At 34.2% G+C, this 16077-nt stretch overlaps 1 protein-coding gene across 4 annotated transcripts in view; it reads left to right on the top strand.

The window, feature by feature from the left end:
• The window catches only part of FMN2 (formin 2), a 153065-nt gene that overhangs the window by 84742 nt on the left and 52246 nt on the right, over positions 1 to 16077 (top strand). For all 4 annotated transcript variants that reach the window (XM_071432704.1, XM_071432716.1, XM_071432711.1 and 1 more), the window contains 5 exons: positions 6106 to 6197; positions 6336 to 6465; positions 7367 to 7513; positions 9349 to 9408; positions 9591 to 9711. In XM_071432704.1, coding sequence (XP_071288805.1) covers positions 6106 to 6197; positions 6336 to 6465; positions 7367 to 7513; positions 9349 to 9408; positions 9591 to 9711 — 550 coding nt within the window. The remainder of the gene's footprint in view (positions 1 to 6105; positions 6198 to 6335; positions 6466 to 7366; positions 7514 to 9348; positions 9409 to 9590; positions 9712 to 16077) is intronic.

Below are 16077 nucleotides of genomic sequence, written 5' to 3' on the forward strand. Positions count from 1 at the left end.
TATATTCCATGCCATGCAGTTTTTAGCATGCAAAAAATTTGAATTAATTTTATAAGTTACATGTGTGTGAATGTGAGAGATTTTCTTGTGGGAAGTATGGAATACATACTGCAGTCATAATCAGTTTTTGCATACTTCTCTTTCTTATTGTGAACAAGTAGGGTTTTTTCATATCAGTTTGAAAATATATTCCTCTTATGTTGATAATGTGCTAAAACTTTTTAAATTTTTACTTAATGTCCTCTCTAATATACTTCAGAATCCTAATATAATGGATTATTTGCAAATTTGCAGTTCATTGAAATAACCAAATACAAAATGTCATTGTGTCCATTTTGTAATTACCTTCACTTATTACAGAAAATGTCTAGGAAATGTCCTGATCAAGGAAAATACCATGTGTAAATCTCAGGAAAGACTCAAGTTTTCAACTGTCTAATATATTTCTTTGCTTTGAATAGAAAACAGACCAGTCCAACTTTATTGTATTTGCTTGGGTGGAAAACAAAAAAAAACCCCAAAACCACAACCAAAAACCAAACATATTACAAGAAAAGCCCTCATATTACTTGAATAGGATTTTATAAGGGGACCTGAATTTTAATCCTGGATCTTCTTTTTGATAAAAATCTGTCTTGAAACAAGCTTTCTTTTTAGTTGACTTTTGTTTTCTTTTTTTCCTTTCAGCCCTTTGTCAAAACAGTTCAGACCTTGCATTTTCTTTCCTTGCTAGCTTCACTAATTATAGCAATATTGTTCAATAACTGTTGTAAGTAATGGGTGGTACCAGAAAGCCTGGCATGTTTGATTCCTCCCTTATTTCTCAATCTCATCCTGTGTTGTAAGTGGGAATAACTTTGCAGAATTTACTTCTTAGCCATTGACTTAATTTTTAGTTCTTAGGGGTTTTTTTATTGGATTGAGAATTTTTTTTGCTGCATATTTAAATACCACTGTACTAGTCCTCAGTCTTTCTATTTGATTTGTATGGAACATATGGGAGCATTTGTTTTACAGTTCTTCCTTCAGAATGTAATCATTTTTTCTGATTGCATGTGTCTGGCATAGTGCTTTCCCTTCTTAAATGTGAATGAAATTTGGGCAGTCTCCAAACCTAAACACACCCTAATTTCAAAAGCCACAGTCCTGAGGGTTCAATTCCTGTTTACTGAGGAATTAAACTCCTGTTAAACCACAAAGATATTGTATATATCTTAGTGACTTTTTATAAACTAAGAAGCCCACACCCCACCAAAGACCCAAGCCATCAATAATTAATTTAATATTATTAAGTTGAATTGTATTAAGTGAGAAAGACTGTGTTAGTGCAGCATTGTACTGTACAGTCAAATAGCTCTTAGGTGTGGTTGTGTAGCTTGCTTTGTGAAGAGTTGTTTAAATACATGTTGATAATTAGTTATGTATTAATATCTAGACAGTTTTAATAGGAGAATATTTGTAGATAAAACTACATGTAAGTGTGCTTTTCCAAATTCTCTAATAACAATGCAATCAGGTGATCACTATAATTAGAGAGAGAGAAGACAGGTAAACATTCCAGTTGCTGTGTGGTGTTAGGACATATTGATTCTGATGAGAAATGTAGCAACTGGCAAATCCGTGAATGTTTACTTTGAAACAGATAGCCTCTTAGCAGCTGGGGTTGTGGCTTAAGCATCACTGAAACAAGGTATGTCTGCTTCTGCTTATGCCTTTGCTATGTCATGAAAACGGTTGTATAAAAGTGGCTTAAAAATGCTATTGAATAATTTATCATCTTTCATCTATGGATTTCCCCTTTTTACATCACAAAAGAAACATGCATATTTTCATAATTAGGCTCCCAGTAAATTGCCCACATTGTCTTTATCTTTAAAAGACTTAGGCCAATGCTTTCAAAAACCTCAAAATGCCTTTGCTAGAGAGAAAGGGCATCCACAAGTCTGAAGTGCGTCACACTTCTCTGCCCTTAAGAGTCAAACTTTCTCCTCAATTATTTCTTGTGATTTTTTTTTCTTATTTTAAACTAGCAATTACAATGCGATGTCTTTTTTTTTTTTTTGCAAAGCCAAACTATACTTGAGTTCTGATGATCCAGCTTGAAAAGAATATGGTATTTATTATTAACCAGGGTATCTCTGTATATCCTTGTTTCATCTGCTATTGACAAAATTCCTTAGACAACTCACTCATTGTTTTGAAAGATATAACACAAACTTTTAAAGCCAAGTTTGCAAAAAAATAAAATTCCATACATTTAAACTGATCTAAACTCAGAGCTAGGCTTCTGTTGTTAGGAAAGTAAAAGCTAACCAGGAAATGTATGAGATTTATGTTGTGAGATGGAAAAAGGGCCCTTATGAACTTTGGTAAGAGCAAATACTGGCTAAATTAATACTCTGGAAGAAAATGGTAAAAGAATTAAACTGAAGTGGAATATTTTTGCAATAATTTAATTCAGATTTTTGCTGTCTGATTTTAGATATAGTTAATATCAAATTCTAGTACATGATATTATTTTTTCCACTTTTGATGCTATATATATATCTATATCTAGCAAAAAATCAAGGAAAGAAGGAGCAGTAACATTCAAAGAGATGCTAATGCAATCAGGTTAATGACTTTTATGAGAAGTGTTTATTGAATGTATTCTCTCTTGACACACATTTGAAAGGCAATATAAAAGCTTTTTTAAAAATTATCCATCTGTAAATTGGAGAAAAAATAGGCATTAACAATAAAGAAAGCTGGTAAAATTCTGAGAAACTATTTTTGATAATACCTGTGCAATAGACACAGTATTCCTTTTCTGTCAGAATTTAAAGTACCATTGATCACAATTCTGGGTACCTGAGCCATAATTAGTCACTTGAAATTCAGATTTGAGTCTGAACTTGTGCTGTATACTTCAACTTCTTGATTTTGGTGAAGGGTGTAAACTTTCTCTCTTGAGTTGTGCTCTGGCCTCCCCATGAGTGGATCATGCTCAGCCTTTGCATCTCTGACAGTTGTTACTTGTTTGCATACACAACTTGAGAATAATGGCTTAAATAAGAAATAGGGAGTCTGCCTAACCTTTGCCCGTGGGATTTGGTGGAGAAACATCAAGAGCTTGAACATGCATGTATGTGATAGATTGCTGTGATAAGCACTCTAATATTTCAGTCTGTATAGAAGGCTGTGAGAGAGAGAACTCTGAGTATTTATTCTAAAATATTTGCAAATAACGATTTAGTTTTATGCTCCATGCTAAAGTACTTCTCTTTAACTGTTATGAAAAAAATGTTAAGTGATTTTCCTTCGGTTTAACATGAGAGAAGATAATTTAAAGACTGGCCAGAAATAATGGAAATTAATTTAATTTGTTAGCATGAGAACTTGTTTACTTTTACAAAAAGCTGGGTGTTTTTTTTTTCAAAAACTTAGTGTAAAAACAGTGTAAATTGAATACATGAACTTTTTGAAATATAAGTTGAATAAATAAAATAGCTCCTCCTACAGTCATGTCATTTGCACACCTAGACCTCCATGGCTCTGATGACGTGACCACTGGAACAATGCTATCTCTCTTGGCATCCTTCCAGCTTCGAAAATCTGTAGATTTCACTTGTTGCCAAGAGAGTTCTTACTGATTTGAGAAGTGATGGAAACTTTTTCTTTTAACTCTCACCTGGGTAAGAGTGTTCTAGATTAAGTGTGGACATGTCCCATTTACATTGGCATTTTTAACACAAAACCAAACCCAAGCCTTCTCCACAACAGCACATGCAATATTTAAGTTAATACTTCTGCATTTAGTTGTCTTTTTCTAGTCCTCATCCTGTTTCTGGAAAGGTCTTCTACAATAGGATATAAAATTGATTAAATTTTCTGATCCTAGTATCTTGGAAACATTCTTCTTCTCAGGATAGCATTGTACAAGAAACAATTGCTACAGTAATTATCTTCACAGATCCTGTGTCTGCCTTGACTTTATGCAGAAAAGTGCCTTTGGAGGATGAATCCCTAAGTTTCTTTCCCCACACTGAAGTGAGACTGGGGTAGGGAATTCACATAGCTGAGTGTTATGAATGGCCACTAATTCTAAAATTAAAAACTGGTAAATAAGCCTCAGTCTAGCCCTGATGCCATATAAACAAGCAGATAAAGGGAGGCCCAAGCCGGTCAAGGGAAGTGACCTGCTCAGCACTAGTGGGACCACATTTAGGATGCTGTGTGCAGGTGTGGCCTCTCCAGGGCAAGAGGCAGTGACACATTGGAGCAAGGCTAGCACAGAGCAGCAATGATGGTTAAAGACTTGGAGAAGTGTTATTCAAGGAGAGGCTGAGAAACAGCTGGGGTTGCTCAGTCTTGAAAAGAGAAAGCTCAGAGGAATCTTCCCAGTATGTACAAATAAATACCTCACTGGGGAGGGGGAGTAAAGAGCACATATCGAGACTCAGGAATGCCCAACATAAGGGGCCTCCTGAATTTGAAGCACTGGAACAGGCTGCCTAGAGAAGGCATCAGCTCTCTATCCTTGGGGATATTCAAAACCTGGCAGGATGTGATACTGAGCAAGCTTCTCGAGCTGCCTCTGATTTTTGTCAGTGTTCACCTAGACAGTCTCCAGGGGTCCTTTCAAACCTCAGCTATTCTATTGATCTTTGGTACAGGTACTGCCACAAATTTAATCTCTTTGCGTCCAGAAAAAAGTTTATTGCTGGACAAAAAAATATATTTGCAATATTTCCAATCTGTTGAAGTATTTAATATATAAGATCAGACAACTTTAGAGATGACCTTTGAAGAGTATCCACAGAAATACTGACTAAATACTAGGATATGTGACATCATAGACAGGTGACATCGCATTATTTCCAGGCTCCTTGAAGTATTAAGAGAAATTCTGAAGGGCTTTTGCTATATGACTCTTTAATCTCTTCATCTTTCTATTTCACATCTGTATTTTCAGCCTTTTCACATGGGAAGATGTTCAACAATTTCAGAAAAAGTGTCCAAACTCAAATTTCTGGTTTCAGGTTCCTGATGGAGTAGGCATGATGATTTGAAACAGCTCTTCTGCTAATCCTGCAAAAGCATTCAAGAGAGAATGCAGTTGCAGCATTTCTTACACTTTGCCATTATCTGAATGATTAGAATATAATTTTTCACTGCTGTCTTCAAGTTCTGTGGTGGAGAAATTAAAAAAATGAGTGTAATTTTTTCTTAAAGGAATAAAGGTAGATACACTTTTATTAACTCTTGGGCAGATTAATGTTTTGGATCTCTCTTGGAAACTGCTATGATTGTCAAAAATGGGTCAGAAGGAGAGATATTCTTTTCACTTTTATTCCTTCCATGCCATTCAATTTTTCAGTACTACTGTTTGGAAAAAAAAATTTACCATAGCTTGGAGCACTGAAAAAAAAAAAAAAGTGAGGCTCAGATTCTATTGATTGTAATATTGAAGAAGAGACCCCACAGTGTGCCAGAGAGTTCTTCAAGAAGCTTGGCAGTTTATATGTACTCTTTTTTTTTTTGCCTATTAAGATAAAAATGAAATTAATTTTACTTCAAAGAATTATGCAGTAGTTCTCATGTATTATATGTATGATAGTTCCATTATAAATATGGTTTTTTTCTAAGTGTTTTTTCAAATCCCAAAGAAAATTTAAATTGCAGTAAAAAAAACTATTTTCATTTATTTAAGAAAATGTATTATTTAAACGCATATTTAAAGATCAGATCACATTCAAATGTAACCCAACAAATTTGTGAAGAGAAATATAACTCTCCTCTTGAGTCCTTCAATTCAAACATCTCGTAAATGAGCAAAGAGGATGAATTGGGAATGAAGATCATTGTCTCAGTGCATCATTGAATGAGTCAATACTTTGCAGACTGCTAGTAGTCAATATTATTATTTGCAAGATATTCTATTCTCCAGTAGATCTATTTATAGTTAAACTTTGTGGACTGTATACTTTGTGGACTCCTATAGTATTACCATAAGCAGATGCTAGAAAGGAAAATCTATGAATTTGATTTTTGTTACAAGGGCATATTTCTGTCTGTTGTTTGACCAGTCAAATAATTTTTTTTATTTTTTCCCCTTTATTCCAGAGAGCACAATCAGATGAACTGGAAAAAATAGAAAAGCATAGCAAGGCATCCAAGGAAAAAGAAAACGCCAAGTCTTTGGATAAGCCAGAACAGTAAGAACTTATTTATGATAGAGCAGTTTTGCTCACTTCAGAAAACTTTCACTTCTGTAGTAAAACATGTATAAAAAACCCCCGAAGCCTGTACCTACTGACAGTGACTCAAATAATTTTTTTTAATCACTTCTTCAGGTTCCTCTATGAACTCTCACTGATTCCCAACTTTTCAGAACGTGTGTTTTGCATCCTGTTCCAGTCAACATTTTCAGAAAGCATTGGTTCAATCCGTCGCAAACTTGAATTGTTACAGAAACTGTGTGAGGTAGGTTGTGCTCTGTGAAAAAACAAATCTAAATTTCTGATTTTTAATCTTGTTAAGCTTTACTCATATTTCAAAAGTTTTCACTTTATTTACTTAGGTATTTCAAATATTTAAAATCTGAAGGATAGCAGAATTGCACATTTTATGATTGTACTTTAACATCAAAGTGAATTTTAAGATTAGCTTTTGCTACTAAATTATATAATGCTTTTGCCATCAGTGTGTATCAGTCTCTGGAAAACCGTGCACCTTCTCCTTTTGTTAAAGCAAAATCTTCTCTCTTCACAGTCACCATTATCACTCTTTTTCAAAGGAATGCCAGTTCAGCTAACCTTGTGTTGGTTGAGAAATGTGCAACTCAGTAATATCTCTGATATCTAGAGATAGCAATGTTGTATCTAGTCAGAAGAGATTACTGGAATTTTGCAGTCCCATGAAAAACAAATACATAGCTTTAAAATGCAGGTTTCACCAGAATTTTAATAACTTAAAACCATTTCAACCGTTTTACGTTTTACTATGTAATATCTTTTATTTAATGTTTTTAATTGTTCAACCTCAGTGTTTTATTAACTTGTTGATGAATTTTCTGTGAAATTAAATATGTCATTCACAATGTCAGTTAAGGATTACTATTTTGTTTTTCTTAACAGGTCATGTCTGGTAATACTGTACAGATTTTCTGTTATTTTTTCTAAGTATCCATTTTGTAGATAATACTCTCCATTCATATAAAATTGCATATTAACATTGTTCTACTTCTGCATGTTGCAGTAGAAGGTAACTTCCTTTATCTGAGTCTTTATACAAGTATTATTTCTAAACACAACATCAACAAATCTGTTCATAAACCATAAATATTTATGGGACTTTGAACAGAATTTTTTTCTCTGTATTTTAGACATTGAAGAATGAATCAGGAGTTATGCGGGTTCTGGGTTTGGTTCTTGCCTTTGGGAATTACATGAATGGTGGAAACAGGACACGAGGACAGGCTGATGGGTTTGGACTAGATATTCTGCCAAAACTGAAAGATGTCAAGAGCAGTGTAAGTTGATTCAAGACTTCCTGAAGGCCTGAGAAGGTTAAAATCTCTGAAAATTACTTTGTTTCTGAGTGAATGGTGTGAAGCTTATGAAGGCATGTAGAAGGGACTTCTTTTGCTACTATGCTTACCTGAGCACACTTCTAGAGTTGGATGCATTTCTGTAGAATTATAAAAATTAACCATCTCTTTTCACTACTGTACAAACAAAAATACTTAAAATTATGTTTTAGTTCTTAGTCTGACGTAAATTTGATTTTCAGTACACTTCATCGTTTCAACTTTTCTTGTAATTAGAAACAATGCTATGATCTTACTGCTAAAAGTTTATTACAGAAGTGGAAGGAGTTCCATGCTGATTCAAAATATTTGTGAGGGGAAAAATGTCACTCCTGAAAATGATTGAATAGGCATCCAGAGCATTTGGGATAACCCAAAAATCATTCTTTATGTACACCATGATTACAGAGTTTGTATTTGACAATGGAACATGCAGCCACCTGAGTAAAGGACTTCTTGATTCAAGGTCTGTCTAGTGTAGTCATCTCAGTAAAGACAATGATAAGTAGTGTTTTTTCTTGCTCAGTGATAAACTGTAATTTGTGTGTTACCAGCACTTTTTGTCTTCAGTTAATCATTTTGGGGTTGCATTCAAATACCTGCTTTGTTTACAAGGAAACAATCTTTGAGTTTCTATGGCTAATGAAAAACCTTATCTGAATGTGACAGATTATAGCAATAACTCTTGAGCCTTAAAATTTGTTGCTACATCTGTCTGGCGAGTCACTGTCAAGATCTTCAATTCTGCAAATGGCAAGAAAAAAGTGTTGGTTTCCATTCTTGGTCCGTCACTAAACATACATATTTTAGCTGCTGGTTTAGGAGATGTGAGCAGAGCTTTAACCCTGAGTTGAGAGAGCATGTCAGCCATTTGCCTTTTTAAATGGATGGAGGAATTTCCTTCTTGCATGCTGGCTTCTTTGGTAAACCAAGGGAGCAGTGATGTGAATGACACTTCAGAGCAGCTTCCTTCAAAATGACTCTAAATCCAATGCATCACCAGTTTTAGAGCTCTGATCAGTATGAAATTAGGCACACTAAATTTAGTTTGGTAACTCAAGACTTCAGTATTTAATTTGCTGGAAATATTATGACTATTAAGCTTTCAGTTACAAGATATATTTTCAGTTCATTTGTGACTGATCAGTCAGGAAAGTTCTTAAAAAATCCTTTTCTGAAAATATCTGAAAATTTAATTCTGTCAGAAATCCTCTTCAAATGGAAGATTTTTTTGCTGAAGTTTCATTAGAGAGCTTACAGAGGAGAAGCAATTAAAAAGCTCCCTCAACCCCCAACACTCCCCCCAGGCCTCCAAATTCCATTTTTTAAAAAACTTTCTTTGTTTGATTTAACTATGCTTTGGTTATAGTTGTAGCATTGCAAACGAACTTGTATATACGTGAACCCAGAAACAATTTCTCTTTTTCTTCTTGGGAAATTTCAGAATGTAAGAGTTTGATTTGCAATCAGGTAGAATTAAAAATATGAGGAGTGTGTTACATGAGTGTTTTCTCTTTCTTCATTTTATTTAATGACTAAATGGAACTTCAGGGTGTGATTTGTTTTTGTAATTAGAAGCAATACTATGCTTCTTAGTCGTTTGGGTGGTTTTTTGGTATGTTTCAATTTTTGGTTTGGTTTTTTTTTTTTTTTAATGAAGGGACCAAACCAACAAAGTATTTTTTATACACCAAATATTTAATTTATCTGAATTATCTTTTCTGATTTTTTTTCTGTGAGTTTCAGTAACACAGCAAACTCTATCCTCTTCTATACAGGACAACAGCAGAAGTCTTCTATCATACATTGTCTCATATTATTTGCGTAATTTTGACGAGGTGAGTGAAAATTAAAATTAACTCTGTTAAATTCAGATTAAGCAGCCCAATTTACTAAATTTGCTCTTCTGTTAGTAAGATGCAGAAATATGTATAAATATTCCCTGGGATTTCAGTTATATATTTTAGTATAGAATAAAAGTAATGAGCACTAGGTAACTGTTCATTTGTTTATTCATCAGGATGCTGGAAGAGAACAATGCATCTTTCCTCTTCCGGATCCACAAGATCTCTTCCAGGCTTCACAACTGAAGTTTGATGATTTTCAAAAAGATCTCCGCAAAATGAAGAAAGATTTGCGAGGTACAGAACCTAGATTAAAAGCTAATTTTATGTTACTGTTATAACTCTTCTATTCTTGTTTGTATCATTTTGAGAAATTAGATGTTACTGAAAAATAGTTGTGTATTTTTAACTTTTCAATTAGTAGTTCGCCTCTTTAATTTGCTTTTTATGACCATTTATGCCATAATCCATAATTTTGTGTAGATAACCTGTAGGAGGTTTTTAAATTAAACAGCATCAAAACAGTTAGGTTAAATCTTCTGTTTCAAAACCAAACAACTAATTTAGTTTTCCTTTTGTGTAAGCTGATTCCAAATCTTTGACCATAAAAAGCGCTGCAAATTGTTGGACCATGTCCATGATAAAAGAAAAGGTTTATAACCAGGTCTAAATACTATCTAGCAGATAAAATAGTATGTATAACATTGTTAAAGACGCTTGAAATATCTGGGCTTTACTGAACAGTAATAGGCAAAGTATTTTTTTCTCCTCTTATGAAATGTTTTCTTTAAGTGAATTCAGCAAGCTTAAGATATATTTGCTAGACTTTAATGAGGATTAGTTATCATATATTTCTTATTAACATGGGGACCTAAATACTGAATTTGTTAAGGAAGAGTAGTTTGCACAAATGATCCATGATCTTCAATATTACTGCAAAAAATCTCTACTAAACCGGTCAGTTACGTTACTGTGCTAAATCTTTGAGGGAGAGATGCAAATCAAGGAGTGATATAACTGTTGCCTTGCTGCTTTTAAATGCCATGCCTCTAGAGACCTAGGAAGGGTTTGGTAATCCATTAATCCCTGGACGACCTAGAATGGGAGGTTTTCTATTACAACAAAAACATAACATGGTTACCAAATGATATCTGACCTTCTCTTCTTGCTGCTATGAAACTTTCTGTTTGAATATTTAAAAAATTATTTTCAATATTTTGACTATTTAAAGTATTTAGTATTTTTAGTATTCAAAGTTGTATCAAAGTCATTCAGGGTGACACTGAGGAATGAACAGTAGTATCATCCACTTACTGCTCCCGAACTACCTAGTGGGAAAAAGTCTCAGAATTCAGCCATGAAAACTTGTTTCTATACTTCTTGCAACTTCTAGATAATCTCAGAGCTGACATCTAAGCTTGCACATGCAGAAGAAGGATACTTAGGTCTTATTTCAAAAAGATACTTGAATTCAGGTGCATGTGAACAAATATACATTTCCTCACAAATTCCTCACAAATTCACCAAAAATGGGTTTTTGTACATGAATGGCTGAATATTTTCACATCAAAGTTGAAATTTGCACAAAGACATAAATCTCTTGTAGAATAAATCCACTCTGTGAAGTGATCAAAGCAGGAGTGCTGTAAAAATGGAAATTACACGCTTCAATCTGCCTTCAGATTGCAGTTGAATTCTTTCTGTGCTTCCAATCCAACCCTTAGGCTCAAGACTCTCTTGTCAGTCTGTTTTGTAGTTAATGAAACTGAAGAATAGCTACAAGCACTGTTGCTCATTCCCTATTGCATTTGGTACAAACGTTTTTGGGGACAGCACCAGCAGCTTCATCCTATCCTGAATATGCAGTGACAGTTTCAACACTAGACTGAAATATCAGTGATGACTTCTTAATTGTCTCCAGATATGCAAAATACTTTGTGTTGGCTTTCTTTTTCAAAGAAAAGTGACAAGATAAATTAAAAAACATTTGTGTTAAAAGATTTCATACCCCAAGAGCAGTAGTAGTAAAATTTAGTAATAAACTAAAAATTCTGTGTATTCTGATAGCTTAATTATTGTGATGATTTCAGTGAGATAGAATAGCCTGTCTCAATGACAATAATTTCTAAATAGAGTACAAGCTTTAACAGAATGTATAAAATTACTTCAAAGGGGTTATTTTTCTCTTCATTTACTTTAAGTACACTGCCAGATTTACTAATGAACATGTGGAATCTTATGAGTTACTAGAGCGAGTAAGGGCCTTATCAAGTGTCTGAACAGGAAGAGGGTTGTATGATGCTGAGAAAATTCTGACAAAATTCTAAATATGAACTTATTCTTTTGAAGTCAGTGTGATTAAATGAGTATTGATTATTCCTGGGAAACACTGACTTTAGAGGCATAGAAATAAGTGCCCAGAATACATTAGAATCTTATACTGTGATGTGGACTGTAACCTTGGACTTATATTCATCAGGAATTAGATGGCAGATTTTGTGAGTGGATTTCACCATTTGGTGAGGGTGGGTGTTTGATTTGTTCTTTGTCATGGAGAAACTGAAACTTGTAGATAATACTGAAGCAGGCACTAACAGTTTAATGTTAGTTTTAAATACGCTGAATACCATGCAGTGAGAAGATGCTTATTACGGTGGGGGAAGGAGGTATTGATTCACCCAGAACAAAGTCTTCTGCAGATATTCTATTGCTGTCTTAGAAAACTTTTCATGATCATTATTCAAAGGTAAATTTCATTTAAAAAAACTCAACAGAATACCCACAAAGAGGAGGACAGTTATTATTAAAAAAAAAAAAAAGGTTTCATAGCTGTAACTATAGCATTTTGTTTTAGTACTGCTGTGTTTTTCCATCTAAAGATGTAGTATATACAGAGACATGCAGATATAAATAATCTTCACAATTCTGTAAAATAATTTTGTTAATGTGTTCTTTTGCAGTTTGGATTTATGTTTGGGTTTATGTTTGTATTAGAGTTATTATGCTGACTGCTTAAAAAGAAAAAGGACTTGTTCAAACTTCTATACTTTCTTCCCTTTTGACTATCAAGGCTATTGTCCATTTTCAGGTGTTTATGAACTCTATGCCTTGGCAGTTTGTCAAATTTTGGAAAATTTCAGATTTTACTCCTCTAGTATTTCAGATTAAAAGTGCAAGTCCCAAGGAGTTTTAGAAGCATGCCATGAGCCTGTTTCAAGATGAATAAGAGAGAAATTCGGGTTTTTTAAATAATACAGATCCAAAGGATAACAATTATATACCAGATTTTTTTTGCAAGATAGAAGACCAAAGAACAAGTAGATCCTCTTACTAACAAATCAAGTGAGTTTGGCTCCATCTGTTGCTCCTAGATTTCACAGCTCTCCAGGATTCCCACTTTAGCCTTTCTTACTTCAGTGACATATAGTTTGTTAAGCAACTTGATCTGCTTTTGATCTCTCCTGGCTGTCAGCAATGTTCCTTGATGCAGTCATGCCAAGCAATGACTTCTGTTCCTATGTCATTCCACAGAAGAAACTTTAGCACTTGCCACATGACTTAAATCAACTCACCATGTAAAGAAAATTGGGCATCCAGGGTCACAGGAGCAGTGTGTGACACTCACTGATTAGGACCTCTGTTATATAACTATTAGTATCAGTATGTTTTTCTAGACACTTCAGAGTGCTCCAGCTAGAGCAGAAAGATGTGGAAAACATGTATTAAATCAATCAAGATTCTAACCCTCTTTGCTCTGACACTCTCTTAAGGTTAAATTTTGATGTAGGAGAATGTTGGATTTGTAGCCCAAATCCACAGTGGATGTGGATGAAATTCTTCCAGACATATTTGGTTTAGGAAAGAACTAGAACACTAAAATGGCATTGTGAGTTATAGAATTATAGCAAGTTAAAAATGTTTAGAAGTTATTCTTTGGCTACACATTAGCATTCTAGCCTCATAACATTAAGTTTATTCTTGCTAATCAGAAACTAATTCATCACTTGTCACTTATTGCAAAACTTTCACTGAAGCTCAGCTAAAAGGGAATTAGAAACAATGTCAGGCTGAAAGTAAATCTGACTAGAAGAAGAGATTAATAGTACAATGAAATGCAGATTGCTGTGAAACTGAGTTGAATTCAGTACTTGTTTATATGTTATAATGTCATATTTAATATATTTGATTGGAAAGTGACTACAAGGAATAATTATCATAATTAAACATTATTTTTGTAGTGATGCTTTCTTTTCCTATTCTGAGTGTTTACAACTCATTGAAAATTCTCCATCCAAAAGAAGCTAGACTGTGTGGCCCAGTACATCTCCCTGATTTGGAATAAATGTGACTGAGAATGTTTATAAAGTGTTAAGCATTTGCAGAACACTTTGTATTTTAAAAGTATGTTCCAAGAAAAGTCCTGGAGTATCTTGGAAAAATACATTTTTGAAAAATAAATCCCTATTTTTTTCAGTGCTTCTTACAGTCACCTAAAGTTATCTATTCAGTTTGGACCTGCTAGCTGTAGAGCTGTTATGTGCTCTTGTGTTTAACACCTGCTGTGTGAATAAGAGCATTGCAAGTACCATCTTGTGCAATAAAAAGGCTTTCAAAGGTTGTATTTGGGATGGTGTCAATGTGCAATTCAGAGAGTTTGGACAGCAACAGGCTTGCTAGTCATTCCTCTTGCCTCAATAAAGTTTATCCTCAATACCTAGAAAGAGTTCCCAACCCTGAGAGTTCAGTCAAGCTGTAGTTTGAGATGGAATTTTCCTCTTCATGGTCAAATCTGTGTCTGGGGTGCAGGGCTTACTTTGCAAAGTAAGATTGCATCCACTACTAGTTCTTTAATAAGTAATATTAATGCTTTCAGACTAAAGTTAAAAAAAAGTTGCAGCATTCTATTTGCCCCCCTCTCTCACACACACACACACACACACAAACACATGTATCCTGGTATCGTTTCATATTCTCAAGACTGTGTTCCATCATAGTTCTGATTATGGATCTAAGACTCTAGCAACGTTCCAATGCCACTTCTTGATCAGAAGTTAGAGTGGTATTAATTGCAACTTCAATTAACAAACTTGAGCAGCCTTAATCTATTTAGGGCCCCACTTCAGGTGGAGGAAAGGGAAGGGATTGCTCTTCTAAATTTGACTGTCCTCTCCTAAAGGAGAGGGACAATCTAAGGATTGATAGATTTTCCAGTTAAGGAAAGGCCTTGAGCCTAATCTGCTGATCTGTCTTTTTAAAAACTAAAGTTTGGTGAAATAAAGAATATCCTAAGAGATTTCCCCAAAAAAATTTTAATGCGCTTGTACACTGGTATTTCAAGTTTCAAGACAAGGCAGAGCTGGAGTAGAGAGAATTGAAATGAGAAAAAAATTGTATTCTTTAGAGTTTGAATTGCATCATCAAAAACATTCAGAATTTGAAATGTTTGTGGTTTTGTCATTCTCCGTTAATAGGTTTGCTACAAATGTGAATGAACATATTTCCCAATTAAGAAATAGATTCTTTATTTTTTTTCTATGATCCATAGATCCATATTCTGGTAAAAAAATTCCTTGAGTCTTTTATAAAATAATGCCAAATCACTCAAGGTAACTAATAGCAAAATAGTATAGCAACAGTAGTAGTTTGGGTCAGTCCTCCAGTTATCTCTATCACTTACCTTTACAGAAACAGGTATTATTTTAACCAAATTAAATCTTTACATTTGCCTACTCATTAACAACTGTACATCCACAAATTCTATCTGTTTGTTCTGTTATCACTGAAAGGGTTAATTGCTGCAGCTATGCCGCATGCAGATTCCTAAACCTAAACCAGATGTAAACTAAAGCCAGGCTTTCAGTCAATCTGTGAGTCATATTTTACTGTCCTTAAAACTCCAAACAAGGAGCTGTCTATGGAAGCCCTTGAAGACTCAGCAGTTCTTAGTGTAAGTCATTACAATTCCAAAAAAAATAAATAGAAGAAAATTAAGAGCTCTTTCTATATTTGTGGCTGGGTTCATCAGAGTGTGTCTTTTGATGAGGCCAGCATTGTTTCCTTTAGATAAAGTCTAAACTTTCTTTTAAAGTCACAGGTTGCAGTTGTAGGGAATCCAGAAAGCACTGAGGAAGTTGAGAAAGGCGTGATAAAGTTGTTCTGTAGTTTTCGGACAAGTAGGACACAGCCACATCTCCTGTGGAAGCCTGAGTACTCAGAACCTTAGAAAATTAGGGACATAATTTCAAAGCTTCCATAAAAACTTTAATACAAACAGTCTAGCAAGTCTCAATTAAAGGCATGCTCTCAAATATCTTAAACTATCTTGAAAATCCACCTGACTTCTAGAAGACTTCTTTAGATAAGTATGCAGTTTCTGAATTAGTTAACAAAAACAGCTTAAGGGATCTGTTAATTACTCATCCAGCATAATTCATTAGTCTGCTTGCTTTTTTTATTTTTTTTATGGGGTGGGTTTTTATGTTCAGTGTGGGGTTTTTGTTTGTTTGCTTTTATTTTTCATTAAATTTTTATATTTTGGGGGTTTGAAAAGAAAACTCCCGTTGCCCATTTTTATACTTGCCAAAGAAAATGCAGTAAGCCTGAGGAGCAGCTGGCCATCTAGTCACCCAGTTTGTTCAAATAGAAATCTTTTATATTTAGAAG

Source organism: Agelaius tricolor, unplaced genomic scaffold (assembly GCF_023055355.1).
Source record: "Agelaius tricolor isolate 1412-34295 unplaced genomic scaffold, bAgeTri1.0.p SCAF_1, whole genome shotgun sequence".
In the NCBI taxonomy this organism is placed as follows: Eukaryota; Metazoa; Chordata; class Aves; order Passeriformes; family Icteridae; genus Agelaius; species Agelaius tricolor.